The 15838-nt window shown below is 44.8% G+C and overlaps 1 protein-coding gene across 1 annotated transcript in view; it reads left to right on the top strand.

The window, feature by feature from the left end:
- Positions 1 to 15838, top strand: part of TECTA (tectorin alpha) — a 76292-nt gene that overhangs the window by 58997 nt on the left and 1457 nt on the right. The window contains exons 13-21 of the mRNA XM_028707525.2: positions 1014 to 1300; positions 4328 to 4608; positions 5323 to 5433; positions 9494 to 9696; positions 10922 to 11085; positions 12903 to 13151; positions 13257 to 13419; positions 14271 to 14358; positions 14679 to 14795. Coding sequence (XP_028563358.2) covers positions 1014 to 1300; positions 4328 to 4608; positions 5323 to 5433; positions 9494 to 9696; positions 10922 to 11085; positions 12903 to 13151; positions 13257 to 13419; positions 14271 to 14358; positions 14679 to 14795 — 1663 coding nt within the window. The remainder of the gene's footprint in view (positions 1 to 1013; positions 1301 to 4327; positions 4609 to 5322; positions 5434 to 9493; positions 9697 to 10921; positions 11086 to 12902; positions 13152 to 13256; positions 13420 to 14270; positions 14359 to 14678; positions 14796 to 15838) is intronic.

Here is a 15838-nt window from a genome sequence, read left to right on the forward strand (position 1 = left end):
CTGGTATTCAGATGCATTCTGCATCTAACAGTGGAAGCAGAACAAGAGCCATCAGGGGCAAGCAATTTAATCCATAGGTAGCTGGTGGTCCCCTAGGAACTGTCTAAATCCCAAGACTCCAGTAATGATACACAGCATCATATTCCAGGTAGTAAGCAAACCCATGGGGGCAGGGGGTGTTCAGTCAAGAGTTTATGTACAAATGGGGCTCTTGACACATCCAAGTAGATTCCTGGATGTGTAGAGAAGTTACACACCAGCAAGGATCAGATGGTGCTTCAGTAGCAATTTGGAGTTCAGCAAGGTTCTAAATAAGCTGCACTTCATTCCAGGTGGCTACCTTAACCCCCACCAATGAAAGACCCTGTATTTAAAGGGGCCGTGCTTGATTCAGTAGGCTCTGGCAGTGTTGTGAAGATGGAGGCTCAACTGCAATTTCTGGAGTGGACTGTTTGGGATATGAGAGTGAAGACAACAGGCTCCAGGGAAAGTGGGATGGTTTGAGCTGAGACTGAATCCTTGCTCCAATCTGTCACTTTCTTGAAGTCCATGGTCTCACCCTTTAGGTACAGAAAATCTGATCCTGGTGTTATGACCTACTTAGGCTAATATTAGGTGCTTGTATTGACTGTTAACTAGGACCAGGACCTGAACCTGTAGCCTCTGAAATTGAAAGCCCCTCTAGCACTATCTGAAGAGTTGACTTTCCTTGCTAACAGAAAATCCCAATCTTTTTTCGTGAAAGTTTCTGGTTGGGAATTTGGAACATTGAATTCTGAAATTCAGATTTATTCATTCCAAAATTCAGCTAAACCAATCAGCTTAATTTGATGTCTTCATTGTGTAAGATGACTGGCATCAAGTTCTCACACGCAATTGGAACATAGGAGTTTAAACCTTCCAAAATGAGTCTTACAATTTTTCATATGATCTTGTCCATTTTTATAAGTTAGCCAGAAAAGAGAGAAAGATGCATCAATGTAGCATGAAATATTGCTTGATTTCTTGATCAGGTGAATGGGACACAGGTGAACGTCCCCTTTGTGACTGGTTTGTCAACCAAAATCTACAGCATAGAGGGCTTCCTGGTCATTGATACCAGCCCAGATATCCAGATCCATTACAATGGCTTCAACGTCATCAAAATCGCCATCAGTGAGCGTCTGCAGAATAAAGTATGTGGCCTTTGCGGGAATTTCAACGGGGATCGCACAGATGATTATGTCACCTTACGAGGGAAGCCGGTGGTGAGCAGTGTGTTCCTGGCCCAGAGCTGGAAGACGAATGGCATGCAGAAGAGGTACATGGAGTGATGCAGGGGGGCTGGGGAAAGGGCTGTACATTCCAGCCAGGCAAAAGCAATTGAGGGCAGGGCAAGACAAAAGCAATTGAGAAGGATGTGGAGCAGCACCAATAAAAGACATGGCCTGAGGAGAAGAGGTGTGGTTTAGAGATGGGATGGGATTCGGAGGCAGTGTTTTACAGTGGCTCTGTTCCTTCCTGGAGAGGTGAACCCAGAAGGTGGTGCTGGGGGACTCCTGTTGGCCTGAGGGGGTCCTCAGGGTTCTGATCTGTCCCCCATGCTATTTAACAAAAACCACTAGGAGAGGTTGTTGGGGTTCGGTGCCACCAGTATGCTGATGACACTCAGGACTCAGCTATACAGCTACAAAGAAAACGTTTTAAGTGTGTTATAAAGTGCAATATACAAATGTGACACTAGGTGGCGACAGTGAGCTATGGCAAAGTCAATGTATTATTTTTTTTTAAAAAAACTTTTTTTAAAAAGCATTTTCACAACGTTTTTTCTATGTGTGTAGTTTCCACCTCAGTTCTATTTCTCCTTTCCACCTAGAGCCAAGGAAGCTGTCTCGGTTCTAAACCAGCGTCTGTCATCAGTAATGGACTGGATGAGGGTGAACAAATTGAAGTTTAATCCAGGCAAGATAGAGGTGCTCTTGGTCAGTCGGAAGGCAGAACAGGGAATAGGGATTCAGCCTGTACTGGATGGGGTAACACTTCCCCTGAAGACACAGGTTCACAGTTTAGGCATGGTCCTAGACTCAGCCCTGAACATGAATGGCCAGGAGTGCATTTGCACAGTGAAAGCTAGTGCACCAGCTGCACCCATTCCTTGAGATGTCTGATTTGGCCACAGTGGCACATCCCATGTGGATTGCTGTAACACACACTACGTGCTCAAAAACTTCAACTGCCTCAAAGAGCCAGATTGTTGACCTGACCTGATCATAGGGAGCATAGACTCCCTTGCTAGAGGAACTGCACAGGCTACTGGTGGTCTGTTTCCAGGCACAACTCAAACCGCTAGTTATCACCTATAAATCCCTACATGGCTTAGGTTCGAGCTGTCTGAAAGACTGTATTCCCTCATACAACCCTGCTCAGGTTTTGAGATCTTCAGGGGATTCCCTTCTCTTGGTATCAGCACCCTCACAGGTGTGCTTGGTGGGGATGCAGGGGATCACCTTCTCAGTAGCTGCTCCCAGATTTTGGAGCACCCTCCCTAGAGAAGCTAGACTGGCTCCTTCTTGCTGTCCTTCTGCCAGCAGGCAAATACATTACTGTTCCGACAGGCCTTGGGGAATCGACTGCTTTTAAATGAAGAGCTGGTGCTTATTGTAATTATTGCAGTGTTCTAAACAGATTTTAGATATGTATATAGTTTAGATACTATCAGTGTTTAATTGTTTTTAATGATAGTTTTTTCTATGTTTTTAGCAATTAATTCTTGTTTTTATTTGTAAGCTGTCTTGAGTCCCATCAGGGGAAAAGACAGGGTAACAACAACAACAACAACAATAATAATTTATTATTTATACCCCACCCATCTGGCTGGGCTTCCCCGGCCACTCTGGGAGGCTTCCAAAAACATTTTAAAATACTGTAATACATCAAACATTAAAAGCTTCCCGAAACAGGGCTGCCTTCAGATGTCTTCTAAAAGTCTGGTAGTTGTTGTTCTCTTTGACATCTGGTGGGAGGGCATTCCACAGAGCGGGTGCCACTACCAAGAAGGCCCTCTGCCTGGTTCCCTGTAACTTGGCTTCTCGCAGTGAGGGAACCGCCAGAAAGCCCTTGGTGCTGGACCTCAGTGTCCGGGTAGAACGATGGGGGTGGAGACGCTCCTTCAGATATACTGGACCGAGGCCGTTTAGGGCTTTAAAGGTCAGCACCAACACTTTGAATTGTGCTCGGAAACATACTGGGAGCCAATGTAGGTCTTTTAAGACCGGTGTTATATGGTCTCGGTGGCCGCTCCCAGTCACCAGTCTAGCAGCCGCATTCTGGATGAATTGCAGTTTCCGGGTCACCTTCAAAGGTAGCCCCATGTAGAGCACATTGCAGTAGTCCAAGCGGGAGATAACCAGAGTATGCACCACTCTGGCGAGACAGTCTGTGGGCAGATAGGGTCTCAGGCTGCGTACCAGATGGAACTGGTAAACAGCTGCCCTGGACAGAGATTTGACCTGCGCCTCCATGGACAGCTGTGAGTCCAAAATGACTCCCAGGCTGCGCACCTGGTCCTTCAGGAGCATAGTTACCCCATTCAGGACCAGGGAATCCTCCACACTCGCCCGCCTCCTGTCCCCCAAAAACAGTACTACTACTACTACTATTACTACAATAAAAGATTCCTGGCGGGCTGCATTCAGTCCCCTGGGGCCCTTAGGTTCCCCACTCTCGCTCTAGGTGAAGGAAAGGACAAATACTCATTTCCTGAGCCTGCTGCAAAAGCCGGGACAAGAGTTTGGAGACTGCAGAATCCCAATTTGCACTTGTCTCTTTATATATTATATAAAAACAAGTAGACTTTTAGATATTTCTGGTTGCAGTAAAAATCTTAAAAGGCCTGGACAAAGTCTATTTAATGAAGGATAAGACAGGGTCTCTTTCAGGGGCCAGGAGATGCAGCTTCTGCATGCAACACGCATTCATGTGCCAGAGCTGAGTCATAAGCAAGTGGGAGCTAGGAATCATGCCAGGAGTCAGAGGTGAGGAGGCCAAGTCAGGGAACAAGCCTCAGCCAGCAGAAACTATTACTGCTCAAGCGAAGTCCAAGCCCACGTAGGAAGCCTTTTTATAGTCCCTCCTGTTGAGAAAAGCCAATGGCCAGCCTGGGTGAGTGGAGCCACTCTCTTGCATGAAGACTACTCACTGCCTAGAAATATGTTCCATACTAGTGCCTCACTGCACACAGACATGGTTTCCTGATACAGCTTCCACCACTGTGCTCTTCCCCATGCTTCTTGTACACCTTTCCACATCTTCAGTATTCTGCAGTCTTTTGTGGTTTTTGTGATTCCAGCTGCAATGAGCTTCAATACGCTCAGTACGCTGCCACCTGTGACAACGTGCAGATCCAGGTCCTGCAGAGCGACAGCTACTGCCTCAAGCTTACTGACATGAAAGGCTTCTTTCAGCCTTGTTACGGGCTGCTGGACCCAATGCCCTTCTATGAATCCTGCTTTCTCGACGGCTGCTACAACCAGAAGAAGTACCAGCTCTGTGGCTCTCTGGCAGCCTATGGGGAGGCCTGCCGCTCCTTTGGAATTCTCAGCACAGAATGGATTGAGAAGGAAAATTGCTGTAAGCGAGCTAGGATTAGTTCCATCTTCCTACTGAGAAATTCTCAAACTTTGTCACAGTGGGCTTCCCTAAGTCAATAAAATAGCCATTCAAGGGCACATTTGGCATGTTAGATCCTGCTGTTGACCAGCTACGTTATTGCAGATTTATCGGGAGCACAATAAAGGGCTATCTAGGCAACACTTTCAGCATGTAACAGCCTTGGGGGCTCACTTTTTATTTCAGGGAAACAAGAGGCATTGTAAAAAAAATAAAATTAAAAAATCCCAAACTCATTAGTTCTTAGACTCTGAAATATATGAATTGTAGCCAAATACTTGGAGTGGAACCACTGAAGTTAATAGCATGGCCTACATAGTTTCATTGATTTTAATGGGACTGCTCTGAGTAGAAGTTAGTTGGATGAAGCCCTGCATTACAGCCAGTTGATTCACTGTGTTCCTTGCCATCCAAGCTTAGAGATCCCCTCTGGATAGTATTCTTTGCAATGGTGAATATAAAGACCTACATAATTCCCTTGATTATGACAAATGATTGATTACACCTTAGATTAATTCACATCTCCCCAACAAAGGCTGGTTAACATAGGAAAAAATGCCTAGGTCTTCTCTTGTGTTAGCACTTTGTGTGTAAGTGATAAACAGCAGCTCATGCAACTGGTCTTAAAATAAATTGGTTGTCCTTCTTTGTTTCCCCCTCCTTTTTCCTTTTTAGCAGGAGTGGTTGAAGATCCCTGTGTGGGGGCAGATTGTCCCAACAGAACTTGTGAAGTGGAGAATGGAGGAGAGCTGTGTGGCTGCATAGAACCACCACCCTATGGAAATAGTGAGTTACCAGTGGCCGTGTTGAAGCTGCCAAAGGGTGACTGGGAAAGCATCTCTAACACATCCCTGTTGCAGAGGGAGCATAAATGCATTCATAGGTGATCCAAACAGCAAGCATTCTCTACTTACTGTAGGCTTGCCTAAAACCTGCAGCCCCCAACTCCATGTGTTTTCATAGATTCTCCACTTATGCAGGCAGTATGCCTGTATCATGGACACTATCCAGGTGATGTGAAATATCATTTATTCATTCATTCATTCATTCATTCATTCATTCATTCATTCATTCCCCACCCATCTGGCTGTGTTTCCCCAGCCACTCTGAGGCATTAAAACTTTACTAGACAGTCACAACCAGCATTGAGTCTCTGGCATGATCTTCTGCATGTATCACTGTGTCCTTCACATATATGATCCAGGCACAGTGAATTAACAGTGCATTGTCCCTTTAAGAACAGTCCAGGCTTCTCTCTCCCTCCCATCCCTTAGTTTAGGATGTGGGTAGCCAATGCAGTGCTCTCTAGATGTTGTTGATTTACAACTCCCATCATCCCTCACCATCAGCCATGGTGGCTGGGCTGAAGAGAGCTTAGCATTCGATAGGCATCATATTGGCTACCCCAAGTTTAGAAGAAAGTTTGCTACCGTCCAGCGAGTAACTTGTGATGTCAGTCTTGGTGCTCGTAATTTCAAGGTTTGTTGAGGATGTAGATCTGGTTTTCATGTTGGCTGAGTGTTGTATGCAATGCAGCGTTAAGTTAAAGTCACCTAGCAGTCTATATGTTGCACTGCCAGAAAACTGTTGCGCAAAGAAAAACAAAGTACATTTTCCAAAGATGGTTAAGAAACAGATTGCACACAAAAATCAGCTATTGGTCAACAAGGGTTGGCTCCTTTCACAAACAGCTTCCACAATTGAAGGCGCTGCATTGGATTCCTCTGTTGCTCAACTTTTAAATTCTTGCACTAGTGGACGGAGAACATTCGATGCAGCCTTGAGTTTTTCTCCTCGCAAATAATATCAAGTATGTGTAGTCTTAAGGAATCTTGGTTTCTTCTCTTATATCTTCCATCTTTTCCACCCCTAGTTTAGGAAGTATCAGACATCACTTTTGTAGGTGTGATGACGCTAAATTTTTGTTTCTGGAATACTGTCCCTGCTCTTAGATACAAGGATGTTACAGAATGACCGTAGGACGGGGCAAGGTGGCCCTTGAGTGGCTGCCGAGCTTTTTATGGACTCTTTGCACCAGGGGAGCGGGTGGGTGTCTCTCGCTTGCGGCCACGATCCTCATCCGCAAACGTTGCTCCTGAACTGTTCACTTTAGAGAGGCTGCTTGGGATCGGGGCAGCCCTGTCTTCTGTCAGTGCCATTTGTGGGGTGCCTGCCACCTGCTGCCCCCCACCTTGATTCTTTCTGGCCTAGAATGTGGTTCACCAAGCAGGAGAATTAAAAGATACCTTTGGAAACACTGGACTCTGTGAAATGCAAGGTTGAATTCTCATCCCCCAAAAAGGAGCTGAAGGCGCTGCCAAAGAAGGATAGAAATTTCTTTATGTATGCCACGACAGCAGCAAGAATACTTATCGCAAAGTATTGGAAGACACAAGATCTACCCACCCTGGAAGAATGGCAGATGAAGGTGATGGATTACATGCAACTGGCAGAAATGACCGGCAGAATCCGAGACCAGGGAGAAGAGTCGGTGGAAGAAGATTGGAAGAAATTCAAAGACTACTTACAGAAATATTGTAAAATTAATGAATGTTAAAATGATGTTGGATGAAAAGTTATGTGGTTTTTAGCTATAACGCTATAAGGAGTATGAAAAAAAAATGGACTATTAATAGACAAAACTTAATGTTACATTGAAAGGGACGCGGGTGGCGCTGTGGGTAAAAGCCTCAGCGCCTAGGGCTTGCCGATCGAAAGGTCGGCGGTTCGAATCCCCGCGGCGGGGTGCGCTCCCGTTGTTCGGTCCCAGCGCCTGCCAACCTAGCAGTTCGAAAGCACCCCCGGGTGCAAGTAGATAAATAGGGACCGCTTACTAGCGGGAAGGTAAACGGCGTTCCGTGTGCTGCGCTGGCTCGCCAGATGCAGCTTGTCACGCTGGCCACGTGACCCGGAAGTGTCTTTGGACAGCGCTGGCCCCGGCCTCTTGAGTGAGATGGGCGCACAACCCTAGAGTCTGGCAAGACTGGCCCGTACGGGCAGGGTACCTTTAATGTTACATTATTTTAAGATTAAAGATTAGGATAAACAAAGAGGGGAAGGATTTGCTGAACTAACAAATTGAACTGGAATACAAAAAGGGAGGTGTGATGAGGTCCGGGAGATAAGCAAATGAAAGTGATGGAAAGATGGAATTGTTTTTTACCTATTTTTATGTTGTGTTTTTCTTTTTTCTTTTTTTATTTTGTAAAATTCTAATAAATATCTTTTTTTTAAAAAAAAAAAAAAGAAGAAGAAGCTGAAGGCGCAGGAAAGGTGGTGCCAAAATGTGGGGAGAACCTCAGGCCCAGGGGGCTAAATACAGCCCCCTCCCCCCAAACTCCTTACAGACCCTGCTTTGCCCCCTCCTCTGGTATTTTGCCTGGCTGGAATATGCCTTTGAACTCTTTCCTCCCCCAAATAAATTATTTTTGGGGGGGGGGAGAATGATCGTAGGACTAAGATGACAGAAATTAATAATTTGAATGGAATTTGTTAGGACACGGTGGAAGTTTCATACTGTCACAGAAACTTTGAATTGCTCTTCAGCTAAGATACATTTTGTTCTACTTCAAACAATTGTAGTTTGTGCAATGCCAAGTTACCTTAGTGGTGAGTCAGTCCACGGGAACATAAAAATGGCCCATTATTTCACCACCTTATTTCATCTCATTTTTCTCCCTTGGGTCTCAGCACTGGATTGTTTCCTGTGGCAGAATTTTCCATTGCTTCATCCAGCCTTGTTTTCCACTTGCCCTGAGTCCCGAGGCTTCAACTGATTTCCATACAAATACACAGGGTTTTTTTTATTTAAAAAAATCCTATCACCATTAAAAATCAATTTTGCACAGCTATCTTCCTTGCTGCCTGTGAATGTCAATTGCTTGTAGCCTCAGCTCGCCAGCCCTGGAAAATATCACTTGGAACTGTCCATCAAACCTGAATTGAGGAGGGGAGGGGATTTATTCTGCATCCCCATCAAAGAGTCTGACTTAAGACTTCTGGTCCTGGTAGAATGCCAGGTGTATTTTGGGAGATCACATAAGAACACATGAATGAGGGAAAAAAAAAAAAACTTCCTTGGTGACAAATCAAACACCATCTCCAAATTTAAAAGGATATACAAAACAGCTTTTGTAGTAATCAACATGAGAGATTATTGTATGGCATGACTGCATGGCTAAGATTCAATTAAACAATGATTAAGATTAAATTAAAATGGGTTAAATCTATTTTGAAACTTCTACACCTGAAACTCAAGAAGCAAAACAAGGTGAAGGAGTACCCTTCTAAGCGGGTGTAATTTACCCAGGACAGGACAGACTCCTAGACCTCTCACATCTAGCTTGCAATCCATCAAAATCACCATCTTCTTGAGATTTATTTCCAACTTGTACTCTCTAAGGATTGAGTGCTGCACCAGAAGCTGATGTAAAACTTAAAATAGAGCTGGATGTTATCTGCATACTGCTGACACCACACTGCAGTTTTGTACAACTGCACCTATCACCTGCATATAAATATTAGACTAGCTTTACACTAGATAAGCCATTAATATATGCAAACAGTCATTCCTAGGCACCATGCACTTCCATCTTAATGAATTAATTTTACAATTAATCTGACTTCCTCAGTCTTGCATAAATAATAGGGGAGGAAATCAGCTGGCCATCAGGACTAAGGCTTTGATTGAAATGAATTGTTAATGTTCACGTCCTTTACTTCTATTTTCGACCGTGTTGTGGCCTTTAAATGGTATTTTGACTAGTAAATGTGATAGAAATCCATTTACCAATTGCCTAGCCCTTATCTGCACACAGCTCCCCACTCCTTTTCTTTTTCATTGCAGATACGCAAGACATCCTGGATGCTGAGGTGACCTGCAAAGCTGCCCAGATGGAGGTGTCCATCTCAAAGTGCAAGCTGTTTCAGCTGGGCTTTGAAAGAGAAGGGGTGCGCATCAATGACCGCCACTGTCCTGGCATTGAAGGAGAAGATTTCATCTCCTTTCAGATAAATAACACCAAGGGCAACTGTGGAAACATAGTGCAGGTCAGAATGTTTGAGGAACTCTGGATTTGCTCCTATTCTCATGACACTCTTCTTCAGCTCATTGATTGTTCTGGGCTTGTGTCACTAGAGTCCTGCCGTGAAAGGTTTTGCATCCCTGCCATCAAAACATCATCAAATGCATTCTGAATGTTATATACATACAGCACCACTGGTGTATATGGTACTTTACAGAGTTTCTTAAGCAAAAAAATTAAGCCATGTCAGGAGAGCCAGCAGCAGTACATTACACTGTGCAAGTTGGAGTTAACTCTTTATTAACAAAACACATGATCTGCACATCAGTGTCGGGCCTAATGAACACAGCAACTCATCTCCAGTAGGTGTTGTCCCCATGAAGCAGTTGCTGAGACTGAAGGTCCCCACCCCCCACAGCTGCCTAAGTCTCCTGCTCTCCAGGGTGCTTCCCAAGCAATCTGAGACTGTGTTTGTGTGTCGCCAAACTCTTCTCTGCCCTTTTAATGCCTCTTCTGGTTCTGGGAGGCAAGCAGGTAGGGGAGCTAATCTCCCAGACAAGGAGGTTGAGACCCCCATGACTCTTCAACAGCCTGACCCATCTCTGCTTCTTGGTCCTGTTACTTCCTCAGCTTCTGACATCTCCTCTGATCACTCATCATTGTCCCACCACCATTCCCTGAGCTCTGAGCCTTCCTCCCTTGTTGGTTCCCCAACTGATTCCTCCCACTATTCCTCTGTATCCAAACAGTCCATGACAGGCAGGTCCTGCCCTTAGGAAGCTTATGATATATAATAGACTTTTATCATAATTTTAATTTATTATAAGTAATCCTGAAATTTTATTTAGGGCTATCCACAAATTCAAGAATGTTTTGTCAACTGATCATCTACTTTTTAATTGATTCCTCAACTTGCCAGACTTCCATTCTTCTCAGACTATCCACAGACCACATAAAGAGATTCTTCGCTCAAGGTAGCTTCTTTTGGGTTAGTCTTCTGTTGGATGGTTCCCTCCATTTCACTCAACTTAAGCAAGAAAATTTAGCCTGCAATTCTGTATACACCCAGTTTAGAGTAAGTTCCACTGAACTCAATACAAGTTACTACTGAATAGTCTAAAGCACAGATTATGGCTTTGGATACTATTAAAGAGAATAATACAAGTGTCGAGAGGGCATCTGCACATTTAAGAGGCCTTTAATCCTTCTATGTGTATCTCCCCACCCCCACATTTTTCCCCTCTGCGCAGTCCAACAGCACCCACATCATGTACAAAAACACAGTCTGGATCGAAAGTGCAAACAACACTGGAAACATCATCACTCGGGACCGAACTATCAATGTTGAATTCTCCTGTGCTTATGAGCTTGACATCAAAATTTCTTTGGATTCCGTTGTGAGACCAATGCTCAGGTAATAGAAACACCTGCTTCCTTTGTACACATGGAGAGGTCATTTGGGTGGGAAGAATAAAGGCCCTGCTCTCATTGACTTTATTTGGAAGGGTACAGGATACTCTGAGGTGACACCCACAGGAATATATGGAGTCAATTCACATGTTATATTGGATTTGACTTCCTTCCTTCCTTCCTTCTTTCCTTCCTTCCTTCCTTCTTTCCTTCCTTCCTTCCTTCCTTTAAATGCTGATGTCATTCCTGTGTCTGAGTTCATGAGAGCACTGTCTGAAAATTGGCATAAATGCAATCGTTGAGACAGCTAGAGCGCCGGTGGCAGAAAACTCATTCTGAATCAGACCGGACATGGGCTAGAGCTCAATGTTGAGCCTACCAAGTGGCAATGGTGACAGCGAAGAGGACCACCTTCACCGCCTCTATTGCATCTGCAGAAAACAGCAACAGGAGACTCTTTCAGGTGGTTCGCAATCTGGTCCTGAATGGGGTAACGGTGCCCCTGAAGGACCAGGTGCTCAACCTGGGAGTCATTTTGGACTCACAGCTGTCCATGGAGGCACAGATTAATTCTGTGTCCAGGGCGGCTGTCTACCAGCTCCGTTTGGTATGCAGGCTGAGACCCTACCTGTCCGTGGACTGTCTCGCCAGAGTGGTGCATGCTCTAGTTATCTCCTGCTTGGACTACTGCAATGCACTCCACATGGAGCTACCTTTGAAGGTGACCCGGAAACTACAATTAATCCAGAATGCGGAACCTAGGCTGGTGACTGGGAGTGGCTGCCGGGACCATATAACACCGATCCTGAGAAATCTGCATTGGCTCCCAGTACGTTTCGGAGCACAATTCAAAGTGTTGCTGCTGACCTTTAAAGTCCTAAGCGGCCTCAGTCCTGTATACCTGAAAGAGCATCTCCACCCCCATCGTTCAGCCAGGACACTGAGATCCAGTGCCGAGGGCCTTCTGGCGGTTCCCTCTTTGTGAGAAGTGAGGTTACAGGGAACCAGACAGAGGGCCTTCTCAGTAGTGGTGCCCACCCTGTGGAACGCCCTCCCATCAGATGTCAAGGAAATAAGCAGCTACCCTATTTTTAAAAGACATCTGAAGGCAGCCCTGTTTATGGAAGTTTTTAATATTTAATGCTGCATTGTTTTTAAGACTTGATTGGGAGCCACCCTGAGTGGCTGGGGAGACTCAGCCAGATGGGCGGGATATAAATAAATTATTATTATTATTATTATTATTATTATTATTATTATTATTATTATCCAATTCATGAGCTCCAGGCATACACCCATTATGTGGTTTTTGTGACCGGAGACCCATGGTGTGTCCCCTATGTTTGCAAAAACTTACACTAGCATAGGATGTGAACCAGCCCTGCAACTGCCCAGTTAGTACTGCTCTGATCACTCTTTGATGCTCATATGTTTGTACCTGGGACCGCAAAAGATATTGTCCCTCCTGTAGAGGCCTCTGATGCCTAATGTTTGAAAGTTCTCATGTATGCATAAGCAACACCATAAAATAATTAGGAAAAAGAACAGCGAGTCATAATCCATGCTATTTGTCTGAAGAATGAGGTAGTTGAATTGCTGTTTACAGCTTATTTCAGTGCATTCATCACTTTATGGTGTTTTAGCATTTTATTGTAATCCATCCTGATAATATACTTGAAAGGGCAAAATATAATTAATAAATAAATAGGCACCTGAGGCAGATTTAGACTTGCTTCTCTGACTCAGCAAACTTGCTCCATGGTTTCTCCAGGATATTTTCTCTATTCACTCTTCGTTAAGTTTTATAACTCTCCTTTTCAGTGTGATTAATCTGACAGTGCCTACACAAGAAGGCAGTTTCACAACCAAGATGGCACTGTACAAAAACTCATCCTACAAGCATCCCTACCGGCAAGGTGAAGTGGTGCTGACCACCCGTGACGTGCTGTATGTTGGCGTCTTCGTCCTTGGGGCAGATTCCACCCATCTCATCCTAATGCTGAATAAATGTTATGCAACACCTTCCCGAGACAGCAATGACAAGCTCAGATACTTCATCATTGAAGAAGGGTAAGTGACAACCTTTTTCCTTCCTCGGTTTTGGAAATTCCAGAGATTCCTCACAGCTGTGTTGAGAGCTGGGCCTTTTTTTTTTTTTTTTTTTTTGCATTGTAGGTGCCAGAATATAAAGGACAACACAATTGGGATTGAAGAAAACGGAGTTTCACTGACTTGCCGCTTTCACGTCACTGTCTTCAAGTTCATCGGTGATTACGATGAGGTTCACCTCCACTGTGCCGTTTCACTTTGCGACTCAGAAAGATACTCTTGCAAAATAGTAGGTGGCATGGAGCGTTATATCCTGGCCCGGTAGATTTGCATAGTTTAGACTCTACATAGGGGTCATTGACCATCTTATATAAGCTCACCTCGGTGGTTATGGTCTGCAGGAGAGACTCTACTCAAAGTGCCCTGTGACAAAATCATGGAGTTGGAAATGACCTCAGAAGTCATCTAGTCCAAACCCCCAACTAATGCAGGAAACCCACAGCAATAGCATCTGTGTAGATGGGGAAATGCATGCATTTTGAGGGATGGTGGTGCATTATGGATATCCCAGTAAGGTAAAGGTAAAGGGACCCCTGACCATTAGGTCCAGTCGTGGCTGACTCTGGGGTTGCGGTGCTCATCTTGCTTTATTGGCCGAGGGAGCCTGCATACAGCTTCCGGGTCATGTGGCCACCATGACTAAGCCGCTTCTGGCGAACCAGAGCAGCGCACGGAAACGCCGTTTACCTTCCCGCCAGAGCGGTACCTATTTATCTACTTGCACTTTGACGTGCTTTCAAACTGCTAGGTTGGCAGGAGCAGGGACCGAGCAACGGGAACTCACCCCGTCGCAGGGATTTGAACCGCTGACCTTCTGATCGGCAAGTCCTAGGCTCTGTGATTTAACCCACAGCGCCACCCACGTCCCGGATATCTCAGTAGTCACCCCTAAACTCTGGAATCCCCAGGAAGATTACCTGTGTTCTCCAGATGTTGTTGGACTACCATCATACCTGGATGATGGACATGGAGCCCAACAACATCTGGTGGGCCACACCTGCTCTAAGTCTTTACCGTGATTTCTAGGTGGATTTATAGAGTGCACACACTTATAGCAATCTTCTCTCCTTGTTTGGTCAGAACTGTCCTCAGAACGCCAGGAGGGCCAATGACTATACCAAAGAGCTCAATGAGCAGATCATCTCTGTGGGGCCAATCAGGAGGAAGCGTAAGTCTGGCATTTCTTCAATTTCCTGAAGGATGGTGGGTTCACTTTACTCCATGGCTACAGTGGTGGCATTCAGCATGTTGCAAAGACAGAATCCTGCCTTTGTTAATAAACTCTCTGGTCCCCAAGGCAGCAGGGAAAAAATAGTTTTGAGCATTGAAGATGGAAGGGTTCAGAGCCTGACTAGCCATAAACCAGCATCACTGTGTAAAAATTAGTTTTAATGTGAAGCAGTGGTAACTTCACAGTGTCACTGTGACCCAGACCATTCCTCCTTATTGGAAATATTCCACTTTCATTTTTTACATCTTGTGTTTTAGGTTTAGACTGGTGTGAAGACAATGGAGGCTGTGAACAGATATGTACAAGCCAGATGGATGGGCCTCTATGCAGCTGCGTAACAGGGACCTTGCAGGAAGACGGCAAGAGCTGCCGAGGTGATGTATCCAGGCATTCCACAAGTTATTCTCTTAGGAAGGTTTGGAAGCAAGGCCTCCCTTTAATGCCAGGAACTGCCCACTTACAAAAACTGACATCCCTTTCCTTTGAAATATTTTACAATTCTGGCTGTTGTAACTTTGTCGTGAACATATGAACAGCCTTCATGCTACAGACCATTAGTCCATCTATTCAGTACAGTCTACTTCAGCAGTGGCTCCTCCAGGGCTTTTTTTCGGCCAGAGCTCACCAGAACTCAGTTCCAGCCCTCTCAGGTGGGTGCTATTGCCATTCTAAGACAGCAAGGGAGGCATTCATGGTGTGTTCCAGCACCTTGTTTTCTAGACAAATAGCACTGGGCTCCTCAGTGGTTAAAATGAAAGCCTTCTCCATGAAAAGTATGTGCTCTGTTGCTGACCACTGACCTTCCCTACTTACCCTCCTCCCCCTAAAATTTGTGACATACTTTATGGACCACATGTCACTCCTTCCTATATGAATATGTGTGGAGAGTCAGTCCGGGCCAGCTTAGTTGATTAATCATAGGAGTTTTAGTTGACTGACTGACTGACTGACTGACTGACTGACTGACTGATTGATTGATTGAACAAACTGCACATGGGGAAAGCTGTATTTCTGAAGCACACTGTCTTTGATTTTTAGATAGGCCTGGTATATTGTAGCAGGCATCATCTTAGAGGAAGCATTCTCTCACTGTAAGAGGACAGGGAGAATGCCTCTGAAGGTGCAGTGCTATCTCTAGTTTTTATAAGCCCTCATATTTTTTTAAAAAAAAAAACCTCTTAAAATTGTTCCCTGATTCATTGGGAGGTCCTTGTTTAAAAGTATTTTAAATCAATTAACCTAACTGGTTTAATTTATTATATATTTTCAGCCACAGTATAATTTATTGTACCGTCGAGATCTCACTAGCTATATCCCGGGGCTACTAAGAAAATCAAAACCAGTACAAGAAATGTAGGCTCTGCCTCTTTAACATGTGGCTCATGAGTTCTCTCTCTTCTTCTTCTTCTCTCTATAG

The sequence above is a fragment of the Podarcis muralis genome, chromosome 15 (genome assembly GCF_964188315.1).
Source record: "Podarcis muralis chromosome 15, rPodMur119.hap1.1, whole genome shotgun sequence".
NCBI lineage: Eukaryota > Metazoa > Chordata > Lepidosauria > Squamata > Lacertidae > Podarcis > Podarcis muralis.